Raw genomic sequence first — 19,209 nt, 5'->3', positions numbered from 1 at the left:
GTGGGTTGTGCAGGAGGCAGCTGATCGGTGAGTCTCTTTCATCATTGATGTCTCTATCTCTCTCCCCCTCTCCCTTCCTCTCTGAAATCAATAAAAATATATTTTTTTAAAATGTATGATTTTGAAAAGATCTGCATTGGTGGTATCTGTAAAATATAAAAATAAATCCCTCAATGTATTAGTCTCCTAGGACTGCTGTAACAAACTGGCTGGCTGAAAAATACAGAAATTTATTGTCTCAAAGTTCTGAAAGCTAGAAGCCTGAAGGAAAGAGTCCTTCCTTGCCTCCCAGCTTCTGGTGGTTTGCTGGTAATCCCTGGCTTACAGCTGCAGCACTGCAATCGCTGCCTCCATTGTCACGTGGCATTCTCCCCTCATGTTTCTATCTGTCCTTCTTTTCTTATAAGGACACCAATCGCATTGGATCAGGGCTCATCCTAATGACCTCATCTTAACTTGAATACATCTCCAAAAACCCTGTTTCTAAATAAGATCACATTCCCAAGTACTGGGGGTTAGGACTTCAACAGCTTTTGAAGGATACAATTCAACCCATAATAGCAAAGCACCTGTGCTGGAGCTGTGGGGATTGAACCGATACAAACTCTGCCATCTGGGAACTCAAGGCCCATGAATGAGTCTTTGTTACTGTGGAGGACGAAGAATCAGGTATCAGAACAGGAAACCATGGCTGCATTCATTTAAGCTGGTTTTCAAAGTGTGGTCCAGGACTAGCAGCATCAACATCACCCGGGACCTTGTTAGAAATGCAAATCCTCAAGCCCCATCCCAGACCTGCTGAATCAGAAACTCTGGGATGAGGTCAGGAAATTGTTTGAGCAAGCCCTCCAGGTGATGCTGATGCACTCTCAAGGTTGAGAACCTCTAATCTAGGCCAATCTCCCACTGAACAGATGGGAAAACTGAGCCCCTACCCACATTACTGAGCACTTAGATGCCAGGCAGGCCCTTGATGTGCATCACCTCATTTTGTGCCCATTTGTGCTGATCCAATGAACAGACACTATTGCTCATCCCAGTTCACAGACAAGAGAACAGAAGCTTGGAGGGTGAGTAAAATTCCAAAGTCTCACAGCTATTAAGAGGTGGTGTAGAGATTAGAAATAATCACCCCAACTGATCTGGCCAGACCCAGCTCAGGTCTATTTTGTTACCCATCATTGTTGGTCCCAGCTGGTGGAGACTGGATTAGCGAGCTCCCAGGAAGTTTGGGGCTAGCTCTGCCCTAGAAGAGTTTATAATCTATAGGAAAACAGCCAGGAAGAATCAGTCACAACCCAGGACACTCTCCCAGGCCTCGGCCACTAACCTTCTCTGCCTGCCCTTTGCCCATCCTAGCCCTTCTCACCCTGGTTTTTATTGACCAATAATTTACCTCTCTTTCCCACCCCTCCCGAAACAGCTGTGGGTCTGTCATGTTCACAGTTGTATCACCCATGCCTGGCCCAGTACTTGGCAGTCTAATAAATCTTCAACAGATGCTTGTTGAATGAAAGAATGCGTTTCTGAAACTACTTTACATTTTTAAGTGCCTTACTGGTAATGTATATATCATCTGATATAGTAACCCCACTTCTAGCAGTTTATCCCAAGAAAGCATCAGACACACACAAAGATGTATAAATATGAATGTTCACTGCAGTGCTATTTATAATAATGAAAATTGGAAATAACTCATATACTAAACCCGTGGTCGGCAAACTGCAGCTGGAGAGCCACATGCGGCTCTTTGGCCCCTTGAGTGTGGCTCTTCCTAAGCCTTAGGAGTACCCTAATTAAGTTAATAACAATGTACCTACCTATATAGTTTAAGTTTAAAAAATTTGGCTCTCAAAAGAAATTTCAATCGTTGTACTATTGATATTTGGCTCTGTTGACTAATGAGTTTGCCAACCACTGTACTAAACCATTGTGCAGTTGTTAAGTGTCAAGTTCTCCAAGGCTGACCAAACAGGAAAATGCTAACCATAGGGCTTTGGGTGTGTGAGAGGGGGGTAGGGAGGGGAACTGATCACAAAGCTATACATGTGAATACATGTGATTCTGATTGTTTTTAAAGTATGACTAATATGTATCAAAAAAGCCAGGCAGGATGGTCACTAAAATGTTAACAGTGCTGATTCTTGAGTCACATGATCAGTTGTTTAAATTTTCTTCTATATACTTTTCTGATTCTTCCAAATTTTCTGCAGTGAATAGTTGCCACCACTATAATTGGCAAAGGAATGTTTGGGGTTTTAAATGGGCCCAACAAGGTAAGGAAAGGGGAAAGAACAGAGGTCCTAGGGTCTCAGGGGTGCATCCTTGGTGCCAGGAATCACCTTACCTGACTATACTATTAGCCTTCTAGACTCTCTATTCCCATCTTACAGATGAGAAAACAGACTCAGAGAGGTGAAGCAACTTGCCCCAGGTCACACAGCCAGTGATGCTGGAAGCCAAGCCCAGATCTGTCTTGAGTCCACAGCCTAGGATCATTATATCCCACTGCTTGCTGCACACATCCCCACACATGCTTGGAGTGGAAATGTTTTTTAAAAAAAACACACACACACACACAAGAAATGATAATTCTGATCTTAGAATCTCTAGGCCATAGGGCTTCTAGCCTGCCTGTTGGTCCTGTGCATAATATACTATGAAGAGCAGGCATGATTCTGCTTGTTGGTGCAGAGTTGGACACCTGTTTTTTCAACCAATGCTCACAGGAATGCCCTTGAAGTGGACAAGGTAGTGGACAAGGTATCAGCTATAGAGCAAAAACACTGTACCTTCAAGAAGGAAAGTGAGATCAGGTCAAAGTTGCTTTATGAATGAGGTGTGGCTATGCAAGCTGCTCCTGCTCTCCTCCCCAGCCCTTCAGCACAGCCCTCACATCCCCATGCTCTCCTTCCTCCAGAAACAGCAAAATCCAGGAGCCACTGACACCAATGAGACCAAAGAGTAAACTCCAGAGCAGTGAAATCAATTCAGCTTTAATGACAGCACGTAATTGAGACAGGAGGCGCCTGAATGAGGGCGCGGGCTTTACCAAGTTGACCTGAATGGCTGCCGGGACAACTGGGGCTTCATCTGAGACAGGCAGGCTCCATCGGCGCCTCTCATCTTCCTGAGTTCCCAGCACTCCAGCACTGGGAGGAAATTTTTGATAGTCAAGCTGCAGGAAGGAAAGAATTGGATCAACTTTTATTTGGTTGTTAAAGAGGTAATCCAGTTGACTCTTGGACAATGCGTGGGTTAGTGACACCAATCCACACCCATGCAGTCGAAATTCCACGTATCACTTTGACTCCCCTAAAACTTAACTAGTCATAGCCTACTGTTGACCGGAAGCTTTACTGATAACACAGTCTATTCACACATATTTTGTATGTTATATGTGTCATATGTTGTATTCTTACAGTCAACTAAGCTAGAAAAAAGAAAATGCTACTAAAAAAATCATAAGAAAGAGAAAATACATTTATAGTACTGAATGTATTTATTGGGGGGAAAATCCATGTATAAGTGGAGCTGTGCGGTTCAAACCCATGCTGTTCAAGAGTCAACTGTACACATTTTAGTTCTTTTGAAAGGAGGAGGCGGTACAGTGTGTCCCTCCCACCCCTATTCCTCCCCCTCCCCCGCCCTTCTGGTCTCCCTCTCTCCTCCTTGGAGGCAAATATCCTCCCTAGTTTCTCTTAACTCCTTCCAGAGTCATGCATATATATATGCAAAGCATATATACACAAATGACAACCAAATTTAAAATCCACTTCTCCCCGCTCCCTGTGATTTTAGACATACTGAATAAGGGACTCAGCAGCCTTGGGTTTTCATCCTTGCTTTGTCACTCACTATGCACCATAATTAAACTTCCCTGAGCCTTGCTTTCCTCATCTGTAAAATGGGGTGAAATCCCCCCAGGAGTGCTGTGCAGATGAAACTAGATGCAAAACTATACAAATAATTCCAATTTATTTTTAATGCTGTAAATAAATTTGGAGAAGGCCTGGGTCACTGTGAGAGGGAAGTGGGTCAATGAAGTAGACACAGGTCCTGAGGGTGTGACACCTCCCCCAGGAGAAGGCAGGCTCCTCTGTGAGCTGAACAGAGGCTGCAGGTCACGTGGAAGCAGGCGTTCACCTTCTTGGTCTGAAGATGACATTTCTGGCTTGGAGACCTGGGGCCTTGGCAATGTTGCCTTCTCTCTCATTTGTTGGTCTTGGGGCCACTCTTGCATCTCTATCATGAGTCCCCCGTCCACACCTGAGGGCCAAATTTATATTAAGAGCCCCTTCCTGCTCCTGGGTCAGAGAAAGGTATCTAGGCAGGGCTGAGAAATCACTGACTTACCTTGAAAGTTGTCAATTCATCTCCACAAGTCTTCCTGGGGAACTGGGGTTCAGGGCCGAGGAGAGGGGAACTGATTAAGACAGCCATGGAGATGCAGGGGAGTCAGACAGACAGAATGGCAGAATCCTTCACAAGGACAGCCAAGAGCAGGGCCTGAAAAAGTCTCCTCTGGTCAAGGTCAGACCAGCAGACATTCTACAAATGGCCCTTTAACTCCTGTTGGGTATAGGCACCGTGGTGGGATCATTTCCTGTCCTTCCACCCACCTATCTGTTCATCGTAGCCACACACTGGCCCTAGTCGTGGCATAAGGCACATCCTAAGATGAATTAGGTTGGGCCAGGTTGGAACGAGCAGGTGGAAGACAAAGGATGTACCAGGTGGAGGACACAGCAAGGCCCAGACCTAGAGGGTGGGAAAACGTTGGGCCAAGCTCGGCAGGCAATGAGGTTGACTGCGTTTGAGGGGCCTGAGCTCCCTGCATGTGTGCCGAAAGTCATGGGAGGCAAGAAAAAAGGAGGGACAAACAGTGGGCTGCACAGGGACAGGCAGAGTCCCGGACAGAATGAAGAAGCAATGGAGAGAATGAGAGGGTGGGAGGCAAGGTCTGCAACTTGGATCCAAGGGTGAGCCAGCTGGTGGGTATGGACCTGTCTGTCTTCATGCTGCTAGTTAGTGCCAAAACGTCCCACTTGCCTTTAAGGCTCTGGCTTTTCCTGGGCTAGGGGTTTGGACAGCCCTTGCCCTCCCCCAAGGCTCCTTAGACCCCTGCACCCACAGGACCCACTGGCCCCCATCCCCAGGGAAGTGGTAAAGAGCACAGTACCTGGAATGACACAAACTGGGAGTGAATCACTCACTAGCTGGCTAGTAGCATGGGGCAAGTCACTGCACCTCTTAGGCCTCATCCCCTACTCTGAAGGAGGCCTAATGGCAGTACCACCCAATGTTCTAGGGAAGCTGAGAGGTTCAGAGAACAGGATAGACCCAAAGCTTGGCCCAGAACCTGCCACAGTGTCTGGCAAACAGGGGGAAGCTCCAGTTCTGGACACGATGGTCAGTGCAATTCGCAATTTAAAGGGGACTCTCCAAACCCAGAGGACGCAGGGCCCAGGGCGCAGGTCCTCGGTGGTGGGATTTACTGCTTGGGGACAAGCCTGGAGAGGGGAGGGAATGTCCCGGGCGTCCCTCCGCACGAGCGGGTTTCTCCTCCCAGAGCCTGTACACGTGCTGGAAGGGAGGAGGGAGAGTCGCCAGGCCAGGACTGGAGAGGTTTACGTCCCCCTAGCCCCGCATCTCCACTGGGGGCTCAACTAGCTTGCGGACGGGGCGGTGCAGGGCCGGCCTCTCTCGCCCTGAGTGGGGGGGCGGGGGGGGGCGGGGGGGGGAGGGCGGGTCTCCCGGGAACTGCTCCGCCTGCCATCGCTTTAAGAGGCTGCTCCGCAGCAGCGAGCGGGGCGGGAGCCGCAGCTGAGCCAGCGGAACTGAGTCCAGCCGGCAGGTGCACGACTGCGGGACGGCGGCGGCATGACCGGCCACCACGGCTGGGGCTACGGCCAGAAGGACGGTAGGCGCAGACCCCGGCTGGCCCGGATCCGCGGCGACTCGCCCCCTGACCCTCGCGCCCGGCCGGGCTTCCCGAACCCGCAAATCCCGCACCCTTCAGGCCAGACCGGGACCCCCATCCCATCCAGCACCCCAGAACCCGGCCCACCTGCCCAGCCCGAGCCCTGGCTCCCCTGCTCCTGGCGCAAAGTCCGCGCTGCGCCCCAGCGCACGGCCGCCAGCTGCACTGTGCCGCCTCCTCCGCGCAGCCCCCGACCGCCGCACGCACTCGGACCCGGGCCGGCCGCGATACACACTCACTCTCCCCTCGCGGGCACTGGGGATGGAGGTGACCCAGCGCAGCGGGGAGAGGGAGGTCGATCGGGGGCGGAGCGCGGTACGTGGGTGCGGGATGCGGGATGCGGAGTGCGCAGGAATCTCCTGAGTCCGGCTCCGCCAGGACAAGGGCGTAGCGTCCCCGGGAGAGTTTCCCTGAGGGATGTTCGGCGCTTACCTGTTGGCAGGTACAGGAGGGAATGGATCATTTGGGTGCCCACGTATGTGTCTGGGTATCTCCATGGAGCAGGGTGTCTGAACACGTCCCGGCGTGAGGCGTGGCCCACACCATCCTCCTGGTGTGACCTGGAAAATAGCTCCTCATTCTGCCTCAGTTTCCATAGGATGCAGAGGAAGGGAGCAGAGGCAGGCTGCTTGAGTGTGGGTCTGCGGCAGGTCAGTTCCTTTTTGGGCCTTTTCCTACCATGCTGAGATGGGGGGGGGGGGTAAGGGTTTCCCCCCTTTCCCTGGGGTGAACAATAAGGACCCAAGATCCAGGCTGCCGGTAGACCCAGGCAGGGCAGGTGGGGGTGGGAGAAAGGCAAATGCAAGGGGAGGAACACTCCTCAACCCCCACCCCACCCCCCTTCTCTGGGGAGAGGCAGTCACTGGGGGTTGAGGACTACAATCTGGGGTCAGGAGGTTGCCATGGGCCAGAGGGAGTTAGAGAGATGCTGTGGTATATCTGGCCCCCTCTGGGACCCCAAGGACACAGGAGCATCTTTTGGAGGGGAGAACTCCAGATCTGGGCATGCAGAAGCTAGAAAGAGGCAACAGAGACCAGCAGAGATGGAGAGAGAGGCAGAAAAGGGGCGCTTGACAACCCATACGAGACCATCTTCCCCCCAGCACCTGCTCCAAGCCAGCTTCCGTGTGCTCCCCCAGAGTCAGAATCCCCTAACTCCAGCCTTCTTTCTAGTCCTGCCCACGCGCTCTGAGCATCCAATATCCTATAGGCCTGCCCCATGGCCAGCCACCCTCAGACTGCTTGCTGCCCCTCACCCACCCAGACCTGGGTGGTCCAGTTTAAGGGCACGGAGGGAGAAAAGGACAATGGATAGAGGTGCCAGCAGGCGGCATACTCACGAGACTTCAAAAAATAACCCAGTGAGTCTGGACCTCGATCTGAGTCATCCACTGGGGACACAGCTCTGTTGGCACCTGCTGCTATTTTCTCAGGAAAACTTAAGAAGCCAAAAGACAGGGAGAAGCACCAGCCGGCAATAGCTCTAAAAATAGGCTGCATCTCAGGATGTTCCCCAGGGAGAAGGCTCTCGGCTACAGATGGAGCCTCTGGGAGGCAGGGGGTGGGTGCCTGTGGGTGTGCATGCAGGTGTGTGGGTGTGCACGCAGGTGTGTGTGTGTGTGTGTGTGTACCAGCATGTGTTTTGCCGTAGTCCCTTAGTGCAGGTCTGGGTTTGCAACAGGCAGTCTCTGGGTAAGGGTGCATATGTGTGTGTCAGGTATAGTCAGCAGGGTATGTGTGTGTTTGTACACATGTGTGTTGCTGGGCCTCGCTGCTCAGGGCCCAGTGAGCTCCGGTCGCTATGCACATGGGTGCATATGTGAGAATCTCTGTGGATCGGTAGGCACACGCCTGGGGAGGACAGCTGGGAGCAGTTCATGCATGTGCTGTGTTTATACCAGTGCCCAAGTGCATGTGTGCACATACCTGAGTGGTCTTCAGTCCTCTCCTCTGTGAAATGAGGACCACCTTGGTTTCTGCTTCACAACGTGGCTGTAAGGAACAAATGCATGTCACACAGCCAAAGCCAGGATGATGGGAGCTTTTATTATTATTATCACAAACAGCAAGCCGAACATACCCAAGGTGCAGGAAAAGGCCAGATTCCTGGTAGGATCAGGTCAGGAGCTTCAGATGCCTGGGGAGGGAGGGGTCCCTCTGACCATGTACCCACTGCCCAGAACCACCCCTCAGCCTATGGCTGTATTGTGCTCTCTTCCACGCATCACCTCTCTGGGCCTCCTATCAGCTCTGGGTGGTGAGTTTTCATGAGGTCATTTCGAAGACAAGGAAATGGAGGGTAAGTGGCAGAGCTGGGATTGGAGCTCCGGGCCACACAGCTCTGAAGCAGGGGCCAAGGTCTGAAAGGATACCCGGGAGACACCTGGGCTGGCCTGAGTCCTTACCCTCTCCCCACCTGCAGGCCCCTCACAGTGGTACAAGCAGTATCCCATTGCCCAGGGAGACCGCCAATCACCAATCAATATCATATCCAGACAGGCTGTGTATTCGCCCAGCCTGAAGCCACTGCAGCTTTCCTATGAGGCCTGCACATCCCTCAGCCTTGCCAACAATGGCCACTCTGTCCAGGTGGACTTCAACGACAGCGACGATCGATCTGGTAAGCGGCCCCTCACAGACCCTGGCACCGCTCCACCTGGGGAACGAACCCTGTTTGGGGCAGGCACAGGAGGGGCAGCATGCGGTAGGGGGGGAAAGGCTCCACCTCTCGCCAGCTGTGAAGCCGTGGCCTGAGCCTCGGCCTCCTTAGGCATAAAATGAGAGTAATAAGACCTTATTTTGCTCCCTAGGGTCATAGAGAGGAAAAATGAAAAACTGAAGCGATGTTTGTAGTGCTGGCACACAGCAGATGCTCAGAAGCTCAAGAAACGCTACTTCCCTTCCTTCTCTTCTATTTAGTGCTTTAGGTCAGGTTTGTTTTCACTTCACTCCCTGCCCCATCACTGTAGGGCTGTGTGGCCTAAGGCTAGACCCTCCTCTTTGTGTGCCCTGGCCAAGCCCAGCAGAGAGAAAGGAACGAAAATGTTCTGTGCCAGGCCCCTTGCTAAGGTCACAGGCAGCTTTTATTCCTCTCAAGAATCTACCTCCAAGATGGGCAAGTAGGTGCCCTGGCCTGCTGGCTCGGTTGGAGCATCGTCCTGTACACCAAAGGCTGTGGGCTTGATTCCCAGTCAGAGCACATACCTAGGTTGTGGCTTTGATCCCCAGTGGAGACAGGCAGGTACAACAGACAGCTGATCAATGTTTCTCTCTCACATCATCTCACTCTCCCCCCTCCCTCCTTCCTTCTTCTCTTTCTCTAAAAATCAATAAAAATATGTCTTCGAATGAGGATTAAAAAAAAATAAAAAGATAGGCAAGTAGAGACTCAGTGAGCTGGGGAGGGCGCAAACCAGCCAGTCCAACTCCAAAGGTCTTCTTTCCAGCCCACATTCAACCTCAAGATCTTGGGCCAGAGTGAGGCCAGCAGGAATTCGTGGCACTCTTTCCAAGGTCTCTTTGCCCTGGGATTAAAGTCCAGGCTCTTTTATGATAAATTCCTAGGCAGAGGGCCTCAGAAGTGCTCCTCCGTGAAGGAATTGTGTCCTTATGATCAGACTTACGAGGGGTGGAGTGGGGCAAGGAGGAAACTTGCTGGAGTTTCTTGTGTAAGAAAGCGACAGGAACTCTGCCTACCCCGCCCGCTCTCCTCCATGCACATAATAAAAGCACTCAAGGGAACTTAAGTTTCAAATAAAAAAATCAAAGGGCAGCCCAACCGGCATGGCTCAGTGGTTGAGCATTGACCTATGAGTCAGGAGGTCATATTTGATTCCCAGTCAGGGTACCTGCCCCGGTTGCTGGCTCGATCCCCAGTGGGGAGCATGCAGGAGGCAGCCAATCAATCATTCTCTCTCCTTATTGATGTTTCTATTTCTCTCTCCCTCTCCCTTCCTCTCTGAAGTTTAAAAAAAAAAATTTTGAAGAGGAGGGAAGTCAGATGGGACTGATTTTAGTTGCTTAGCTCTGAGTTCCCTGCTAGGCTAGGAAAAAAGGAAAAGAGGATCAGTTATAGTTCTTGCTGCAGAAGGGAGCAAATCTAGCAGATCCTCAGAAGAGAAACAGCATTTCCTGGTACTAAATTGTAGGAGAAGCCTCTCACCCAGAGCTTTGGAGAGGGACATGGGGCTCTTGATAACCAACCTTAGGTTAGGTTTATGAAGGAGCAGTTTTCATATGGCTGTGCCTTCTAAACGGAGGGCACTGAGGGTTCAATTCAGACCTCAGTAGCTCAATGAAGGCCACTGTATGGGGTGGGGGTAGAAGGCCCAAGGGGCATGCCCCTGAACCACTGACACAGGGGCTCACTGTTAAGTCCGCTGGGGTTCCCTCCCCTACCAGAACACCCAGGCCTGAGAGGGCAGGGAGCCAGTGGGAAGAAGGTAGGTTTGGGGGAAGAGATGATTGGAGCTGTGCCACTCAATAGCTGTGTGACCCTGGACAGAATACCTACTTTTCTGAGCCTTAGTCTCACATTTGTACAATTGGGATAACCATGTGTCCCCCTCAAGGTCTCTGTGGGGGTTGACACCTATGGAGTTCAGAATACAGTAAGTGCACAGTGAATGGCAGTGTGTTTTATGGTCAGCAAGAGGCCAAGGGAGCCAAGTTCAAGGGGTTAGGGAAGGAGTTCATTCTCTGAGAGACCACACTTGGGTCCCAGGTAGAGCATGCTCAGAGGGGGAGGGGAGGTCCCCACAGGCCGTGTCAGGGAGCTCAGCCTGAAGGCCCTGCTTCTCAGATAAGGCAGGACAGATAGCAAGGATTGTCCTCTCTCCTCCTCTTCTTCCCCCTCCTGCTCTTCCTTCTCCTCCTCGTCCTCCTCCTCGTCCTCCTCCTCGTCCTCCTCCTCCTCCTCCTCCTCCTCCTCCTCCTCCTCCTCCTCCTCCAGGGGCCCACAGGGGGCAAGGCCCTGGCCTGGTCACCATCCTGAAGAGGTCTAGTGGAACTCTGAGCCCAGGGCAGTCACCTGATCCAGGGGCTCACATTCAGGCCTGGCAGGAGCTCCCTCCACTGCCAGATCCCTTTCAGCTAGAAATTCAATAAGTCTCAGGAGGCCTTAGGCGTGGCCCCAGCTCACCAGATATCAGGGTGGGAAAGTCATAAAACCAGCACAAATGGGGCCCACCATTGGAGGTATCTGGGTCCAGCCACCAGAGTGGGGACCCTCAGGAGCTGGCCTCTGGACAACACTAGGTCCTGAGGAGGCAGCATGGCCTGGTGATTAGGGGCTTGGGCTCTGGACTTACAAGGGATATGCAGGCTTATCTCCTAGCTCAGTGCCTTGCTGTGTGACCCTGGGCAAATGCCTTGCCCTCTCTGTGCCTTGGCCTCTTCCTTTACAAAATAGAGATAATAGGTTCTAGCCCTCATGAACTACTATGAGAACTAAACAAAATAATCCTTCTGACTTAATCCTCAGTCAGTGCTCCAGACATGGGGGACATATTGTTAGTGATAATGGGGGGGGGGGGGGCGGGTTAGAGGCAAGGTTCCAGCTTCCATGCAAAATTGGTCAGGAATGGGGAGAATGGAGAGATGTATTCTGTCAGTGCCACACTCTCTGCCACCTGCAGGCTGCCAGGACTTCTGCCCTGGCCCAGCTAAGGGCCCAGGGAACAGAGTGGAGACTGACCCAAGACCAATTAGCCCAACCAATTTTCCAAATGAAAAATGTACCTCCCTCTTGGGTACTGCCCTGATCCTGGCACCAGCACCTGCCGGTTGTTGTGGACTCTCTCACATGGATTGCTACACGCCCCACTTCTACCCGCAGTGGTGACTGGGGGCCCCCTGGATGGGCCCTACCGGCTCAAGCAGTTCCATTTCCACTGGGGCCAGATGCACAATGTGGGCTCAGAGCACATGGTGGACGGCAAGTCATTCCCCTGCGAGGTAAGGACCCTCCTCAGTGGGAATCCCTTTGGGGAAGGAGTGGGGGACTGGATAGTCAGGAGTTTGGCAGATGCCTGGTATGGAGTTCTGGAGAGACTGAGGACAAGCACCCAGTGTCTGGGAGAAACGTCCTCCACCTACCCCCAGCCCAGGATCTTCTACCTGAACTCTGCCCACTGCTTCCCGGGTCTGTGTGTCCAGAAGGAATTTTCTGCAGGACAAATCCAGTCCCGCCACACCCTTGCTAATAAGCCTTCAAGGACTGTGTTTAGCATTCAAGGCCTTGCTGAGCCTCCTCCTCCCCTACACGGTCCCCACGCTGCACTGCAGGTGATGAAGCCCCGCCCACACCTGGCTCTTTCACACCCATACCTCCAGGTATTCTTCCTGGAATACCTTTCCCCCAAGGTTCCGCCTGATTACCCCCTAATTATTCTTTGGACTCAGTGCAAGTGCCTCTTCCTCAGGGCGTGTCCCTGGATGGTCATTATCTATTTTATAGTTAGTTCACGGAGGGCAGGGCCTGAGCCGGATTCCTCTTTGGTTCCCTGGGGCTCAGGAAAGGGTTGGGCCCAGAGCAGGGCAGATGCTTCTGTGCCCTTTGGGGGCTCCCCAGGGCCACATAGGATGCTAGCTAGGCCCCTGGCGGGCGGTTGGGCAGCCTGTCCTTCCTTCAGAGGAGCCAGGAGTCTGATGGGAGTGAGAGAAGCCTTGCTCTGAGCTCCTGTGGCCCAGGGAGTGCTGAGCACTGGTCTGGCCTGTTGTTAACCCTATAGCTGCACTTGGTTCATTGGAACGCCAAGAAGTACAGCACCTTTGGGGAGGCGGCCTCAGCACCTGACGGCCTGGCTGTGGTCGGTGTCTTCTTGGAGGTGAGGGGGGTGGTTTACCCAGGGCTAGGGTGGGGGGGGGGGCATGAAAGGCCTGGAACTGCCCCTATTTTCAGAATCCAGTGGTGCCGGGCTCACACTACCCTCTCCCTGACAGATCGGGGCTGAACACCCCTACATGAACCGTCTGACAGACGCACTCTACATGGTTCGGTTTAAGGTGAGACCAGGGGTCCATGCCTCTGACCCCGAGCAGCCTGGTGGGGGAAGGGAAGAGGCTACATCACAGAGCAGACCCATCCACTCTTCCATTCTTGGTGAGATGAAGGGGGCAGGTCAGCGCCTGCAGCATCCTGCACCTGACTCCTCTTCACCAGGGTCAGGGGTCCCATGGAGTGCCCAGCGTGCCATCTCGGTGGGTAGAGGATTGATAAGATACTTGTCACATTCGTTAACGGTTGTCCCGCGGGCAGTGCCACTAAGGGCCGCTGAAGGCAAGGGACAAGACATGTGGCCAAAGAGCTCCTGCAGCTTTTACATACGAGCAAATGGGTGGACAGGGCCTGGTCCCGGCTGGGAGATGGCATCGGGGATCACAGGCATTTGCCCACTATTTGCATCCATGAGCCAAGGAGAAGCCTAGATCCCCCTGACAGAAACAGGTAGGGGGGCTGCAGGTCTGGTCCTGGTGGGAGGTCTATGCTGATTTCTGGGTTTCCTTCCCTATGCAGGGCACCACGGCCCAGTTCAGCTGCTTCCAGCCCAACTGCCTCCTGCCTGCCAGCCGGCACTACTGGACCTACCCCGGCTCCTTGACCACGCCCCCTCTGAGTGAGAGCGTCACCTGGATTGTGCTCCGAGAGCCCATCAGCATCTCTGAAAGGCAGGTCAGTCCTCCAGGTGGAGGGATGTGGCCTTCGGGGTCCACCCCAGCAGTGGGACTCTTCCAACCAGCAACCCACAGCCTGTGGGCCCACCATGGAGACTCCCATCTTTTGCTAATAAACGTTTAGATTCTTAGGTGGGAGTTGGCTTGATGGATGGTCATTAGGACGTAGACACAGGCTGGGAGGGGAGATCCCTGGATCCTGAGATCTCGCCGACTGTGTTAGAATCTTAAATGTTACATTTGCTGATAAGTGTTCACTAGATGGGATTGGAACTGGAAGTAGGTGAAGCAGGGTCAGTGGCTCTTGAGTGAATAAATAAATGAGACTGGGGTCCCAAAGAGAGAAGGAGTGGGGAGAATTGGGGACACACCCTAAGGGGAAGAGGAGGGAGGAGAGGCAGAGGTATGCCAGATGATGTGTCTGGGATCAGAGGGTATCACAGCATCCCCCATTCTGCCCTGAGTTTCTTTTGTCTCCTCAAGATGGAGAAGTTTCGGGGCCTGCATTTCACCTCAGTGGACGACGAGAGGATCCACATGGTGAACAACTTCCGGCCACCACAGCCACTGATGGGCCGTTTGGTCAAGGCCTCCTTCCGGGCCTGAGCTGCCCGGCTGCCCAGCTGGCCACTAGGACACCATCTTCCCAAGGGCTTCCATGTCAGCAGACACCAAACCATCTAAGGCTCCCTGCCTGGGGGTGCTGTGGACCCCCCTCTTCAGCTGGCTTGCTCCTTGGCCACCCTCTAGGCTTCTTGATGGGATCCCCAAGTCAGGAGACACTCTTCAGCTGCCCCGGGGGACAGGAAGGACAAGAGCTGAGCATGTTCCAAGCCTAGAGCTGCCTCTGTTCTCCAAGATCCAAAGGTCCCTGGGAACCTCCTCTGATCTTCTTCCCACTGCCAGTGGCGGCAGCCCCACCCTGAGCTCACACTGTGATGGACGAGACCCAGCTCTCTGGGGCGGGCAGCTGACATTGCCAGAACGACTCAAGCAATAATTAGAGATGGGCATACCCTCTCGGCATTACCTCTTCTGCAGGCCTCCGCCATGCACGCACCTCACTGCCAGGCCATTAAAATAAAAAAATAGCACCCAGCCTGCTGGAGGTGACGTGGCCTTCTCCCTCCAGCCACCTGCTGCCAGGGGCAGGCACTGGCTACAGCTTATGTAGTATCTCCCCTCGTCCCCCCACCCCCAGCCACCAAAGCCACCTACATGACAATCCATCCATGCAATGATTAATAAATTCATTCATCCATGCAGCAAATACCCCTTGAGTGCCTGTGCTATGTCAAGTTCTGTTCTAGGCATTGGGGAGGCGACAGTGGTGAGGGAAGCACAGTATGTTGGGAGGGACATGGGTACTTAGCAAGTAAGGGTTATACGGAGGGCAGGCAGGGGCTATGGGAGGCAGAGAAATGGAGGAGCCTACCTCATCTGGTGAAAAAAACAAATGCCAAGGCAGAGAGAAGGGAATGAAATGTTTGAAGCTGAGGGAAGAAGCTGGTGTGCAAGCTCAGAGGTGAGAGAGCGCAGAGTGTTTGTGGGACTGAAAGGACCGGTGGGGCTGGAGCCTGGGATTCTCCCAGGGCTACTGGGGAGGCATAAAGGGTCTGGGGTAGAGGAGGGTCAGAGCCAGATGTGAAAGGGGGAAAATCCCTGTGGAGTGTAGGTGGGTCCGCAGGAATGGCATCAGGGAGGAGGGGTGGCCGGTGGCCAGGAAAGAGGGGACAGGGTGGTGGAGGTGGGGAGCAGGGGAGATGGATGAGAGAGATTTAGAAGGTGGAGCTCATAAGACAGCATTTAGCTATCCGAGAGGGGGAGGGGAGTCTGGGGTGTGTCCCTGGATAGAGAGTGAGGCCTCCACATGGACCGAGAACCCTGGGGAGGAGTTCTCGGGTGGACACACAGCATTTGCAGGCCCCTGGAGGGGAGAACGAAGAAGCAGTGGATGTTGAGGTCTGAGCTGAGGAGGGAGGTGGGGGTGGGGGGCTGCTTTAGAGCATCTTAATTCAAGGTGGGTAAGAGAGGGCACTGGGTCCAAGGGAGGAAGGGAGGGATGGGCATGGTGGTGGCCACACGGAGGGAGGTGGTATAACAGGCCTGATGCTGCCAGTCCTGCCAGGGACTTCAGCCAGCCCCTCCTTGGGATGGTGGCACCACAGTCCTGGCGCCACAGTAAGCTATTAGCAGCTAAGCTTTGGGGGAGTCAGAGTTATACATAGATTTTTTACTGCATAGGGGGCCAGCACCCCAATCCCGCATTGTTCAAGGGTCAGCGGTAGCTCCCATCCCAACCCGAGGCCATGGGAGCCACTGGAAGTCTAGAGCAGGGACCGAGGGCCTCCTGGGTTGGAAGCAGACGACTCTCTCTCTAAGGCTCAGAAAGCACTAGGCATCACTTGGCCCAAATCCACCTTCCAACACAGGCAAATTCTGGCAGGTGCTGGCTGCCCCTCCTTGGCCCTGCGGTACGGACACATGCCTGGGCCCTGGCAGTTCCTGGCTTGGCAGCCTGTGAGTCTCATCTAAATCCCTCCAACTGCAACCCAAATGGTTTGGTCTTCAAGGGCATGGGAGGGTGACCAGGAGGCTCTTTATCCCCACTGAGCTACTCTCTTGGGGCAGGAATTGTGGGAAAGGCATGGGGACACAGGAGCCCAGGGTCAGCTGGGCTCCCCGGGGTCCCTCTGCTTTTCAGGAAGGGGCTCTTTCTCCCCCTCCGCCGGCTCTGAGTGGCAAGCCCTTGGTTGCTCTGGGCACTGCCCTGTCTCTCCAGTTCCCCAAGGCCTCCTGAGTGTTCAGGAGTGTGGTTAGTGCTCTTCACTCGTCAGGAGAGCTTTATGTATCAAAACACAGCCCTGGCTGGTGTTTCTCAGTGATTAGAGCATCGGCCACGCACCGAGGGTTCCTGGGTTCAATTCCGGGTCAAGGGCACATACCTGGGGTTCGGGTTCATTTCCCGTCTCCTGGTGGTGTAGGTGAGGGAGGCAGCCAGTTGATGGGTCTCTCTCACATCAACGTTTCTCTCTCTCTCCCTCCGTCCCTCTCTCCCTTCCACTCTCTTTGAAAAGTAATGCAAAATAACAACATTGGGTGGGGATTAACAAAACAAAACAAAAAGACCCCTATGCCTAATAACCCCCTGTCACAGAGCCTGAGATCCTGTTATTTGAGCTTCGGTGCTCAATTACGACAAGATTCCCTGATGAAATGCAAGTGCCCCCGGGAGGGCACACACCTCATGGCAGAATGATTCTATCACCTCCTCTTCAGCCGGCTATATGCCCTCGTCTCTTGGTCTCCGTTTCTCTATAAAACGGGTTTGTGGGAGTCCCGAGGGACCGAAGGTCGGACTTGAAGTGGGAGAGAAAGCAGATTTCCCGGGAGCAGAGTCAGGTATGGCTGCGCTGGGGGCAGACAGCTCTGGATCTCAGGATGTGGGTCACCTCAGATGTCTCCTAAAGCGAAAGGGGCCACGGTGCTGGACCCAAACTGACAGGGACAGATGTCTGGCAGAGCCTCCTGACCCCCAGACCTTTGCCCATTGATGTGATAGGAGAATAACTGGGCTGATTTCCTACCAGCCCAATGTAACGGGGGCTTAGAGCTAGATTTCACGGATTTACAGAAAATAAAGACCTTCCATGTGTTTCACGGAACCAAGTCGGTGAACTATGACCTACACACAGCAACGACATCTATGCTTTGGGAGAAGCCAGTGCTTTCTTTCCTAGGAGAGCGGGGCTCTGATGGTATCATTTCCGGCAGATGCAGGTGACTAAAAGTTTGGGGACAGCCAAACCTTTGAAGCCGTGGCCCCAGCACTAAATCCAGGAGCCTGTGGTTTCTGGGCCAGTAGAGGGGACCCGGAGGAGAGCTCCCCCCCACCCCCACCCCGCCCTATGTGGGTTGCTAGGCACAAAGCTGCTCACAGAGGTCCTGTGACCCTGTGTTGGGCGGAGGGCTGAGCACCAACCAGGCCGCTTTAACTGGTGCCAGCGGTGGCTCCAGAAACTCCTGGGGGCTAAGGTCAGGGCAGCAGCAACCAGCTCTCCAGTCCTTGGGGCGCCTGCCTCCATCCAGCACCCCTTGAAGTCAGAGGTCATGCTGAGGAAAGAAACTCAGGTGTCTGCCAGCAGCCAAGAGCTGACCAACCTGGGCCAATTCGCTGAGCCCTTGCTGTAAGCTAAGACCCCTGCCGATGGACCCTCGGCACCTCTGCACACAAGACCTGTCCATGTCAGGAAACGCCAGGCTCCGGCTCCTTCTGTTTCTGCCCCTCTTCACACCGACACCCGGGAGAACTGAGGTTGCCAATGGCCACGGGAACAGAGAAAGGAACGGCCAACGTTTAGGGTTCCACTATCAGACCCAGAGCCCCTCACCCCCAAACCTTCCTACTTTAGCATAATTTCAGACATATGGAAAAACAGAAAAATAGCACAGTGAATACCTTCAGACCGTTCACCCAGACTCCCTGTTTGATCACATTTGCTCTCTCTCTCTCCACCCCCTCTTTCTCTTTTCACATATACACATTTTTTGAACTTTGACAAAAAGTTTCAGCCGTGATACCTTTTGTTGTTGTTGCTAATCCTCACCTGAGGATATTCTCAGGGGTCCATGATACCTTTTTTCCCCCTAAATATTTTAGTGTTTTTTCCTAAAAACAAAAATATTCTCTTACATAAACAGTACAAGAATCAAAATCAGGAGATTAACATTGTTTCATTACTGTTATCCAATCAACATCCCTTATTAAGATTTTGCCAATTACCCCCATACTGCCTTTTGTGACCCAAATAAATCGCAAGATCAGGTATTGCATTCAGTTGTCCAGTCCCTTTAGTCTCCTTTTCTCTGACCGTCCCTCGGTCTACCTTTGTCTTTCAGGACGTGGACACGGTGGGAGAGTACAGGCTGGTCAGGTAGTAGAGTGGCCCTCGGGTGGGTTTGCCAGGTGTTTCCTCACGAAGAGGCCCAGGTCAGGAACTTGTTGCAGGAATATCACAGCAACGGCGCGATGTTGATTTGTTTCATTACTGGTGATGTCAGCTTAGCTTTTTGGTTGCGGGTTTTTTTTTTAATTAAACCATAACATATACACAAAAAAGTACAGGCACTCACTAAACTTTCACAATCTGAACTTTCACGCCTGTGCAACAGCACCCAGATCAGCAAAAGTACACCCTCAACCCTGCCACATCCTCAGACGTTCCTGCCTCCCAAAAGTAGCCACCTTCCTGACTTCTAATAGTGTTAGTTACATTCATCTGGTTTTGAACTTCAACTAAATGAAATCATTCATTTCAGAAACCTCCTTAGTGTCTGGCTTTTTTGCTCATATTCTGTTCGTGAGATTCTCAGAGCCGACTTTTTATAATAAATGCAATACCTCTCATTACAAACCTTCAATGAAAATTAAAGAAAATATAATTAATCTATACACATAATTTCAAAAAATGAATGTAATGTCTTAGTTGTAACATAAAGAACAGTCATTTATAATATACTAGAAGCCCAATGCACAAAATTCATGCAAGGGA

The 19,209-nt window shown here is 52.7% G+C and overlaps 1 protein-coding gene and 1 long non-coding RNA gene across 3 annotated transcripts; one reads left to right on the top strand and one right to left on the bottom strand.

The window, feature by feature from the left end:
- Nucleotides 1–3,007: 3,007 nt before the first annotated feature.
- LOC118674856 lies at nucleotides 3,008–6,638 on the bottom strand. Of its 2 annotated transcripts, none has more exons than XR_004973723.1 (4): nucleotides 6,071–6,638; nucleotides 4,357–4,426; nucleotides 4,147–4,269; nucleotides 3,008–3,178 (listed from the first exon to the last, which is right to left on the bottom strand). It is a non-coding gene; the product is annotated as an uncharacterized LOC118674856 (long non-coding RNA). The 2 variants fall into 2 exon arrangements; XR_004973722.1 differs by having other exon boundaries at nucleotides 6,416–6,638.
- CA7 (carbonic anhydrase 7) lies at nucleotides 5,788–14,910 on the top strand. Its single transcript, XM_036346968.1, has 7 exons — nucleotides 5,788–5,923; nucleotides 8,406–8,603; nucleotides 11,820–11,938; nucleotides 12,715–12,810; nucleotides 12,926–12,988; nucleotides 13,500–13,655; nucleotides 14,141–14,910. The coding sequence occupies exons 1-7, from the start codon at nucleotides 5,884–5,886 to the stop codon at nucleotides 14,261–14,263; spliced, it is 795 nt and encodes a 264-aa protein (XP_036202861.1). The 5' UTR covers nucleotides 5,788–5,883; the 3' UTR covers nucleotides 14,264–14,910.
- Nucleotides 14,911–19,209: the final 4,299 nt, after the last annotated feature.

Source organism: Myotis myotis, unplaced genomic scaffold, assembly GCF_014108235.1.
Source record: "Myotis myotis isolate mMyoMyo1 unplaced genomic scaffold, mMyoMyo1.p scaffold_m19_p_19, whole genome shotgun sequence".
In the NCBI taxonomy this organism is placed as follows: Eukaryota; Metazoa; Chordata; class Mammalia; order Chiroptera; family Vespertilionidae; genus Myotis; species Myotis myotis.
The sequence above is the reverse complement of the archived record's forward strand: the minus strand, read 5'-3'. Positions and strand labels throughout refer to the sequence as shown.

What these genes read in the sequence shown, in the direction of transcription:
- CA7 (XM_036346968.1), top strand. Translation starts at nt 5,884, where the DNA reads ATGACCGGCCACCACGGCTGGGGCTACGGCCAGAAGGACG. An exon ending in CGACAGCGACGATCGATCTG is followed by an intron (nt 8,604 to 11,819) that starts GTAAGCGGCCCC and finishes TTCTACCCGCAG; the next exon opens with TGGTGACTGGGGGCCCCCTG. An exon ending in TCAGCATCTCTGAAAGGCAG is followed by an intron (nt 13,656 to 14,140) that starts GTCAGTCCTCCA and finishes TGTCTCCTCAAG; the next exon opens with ATGGAGAAGTTTCGGGGCCT.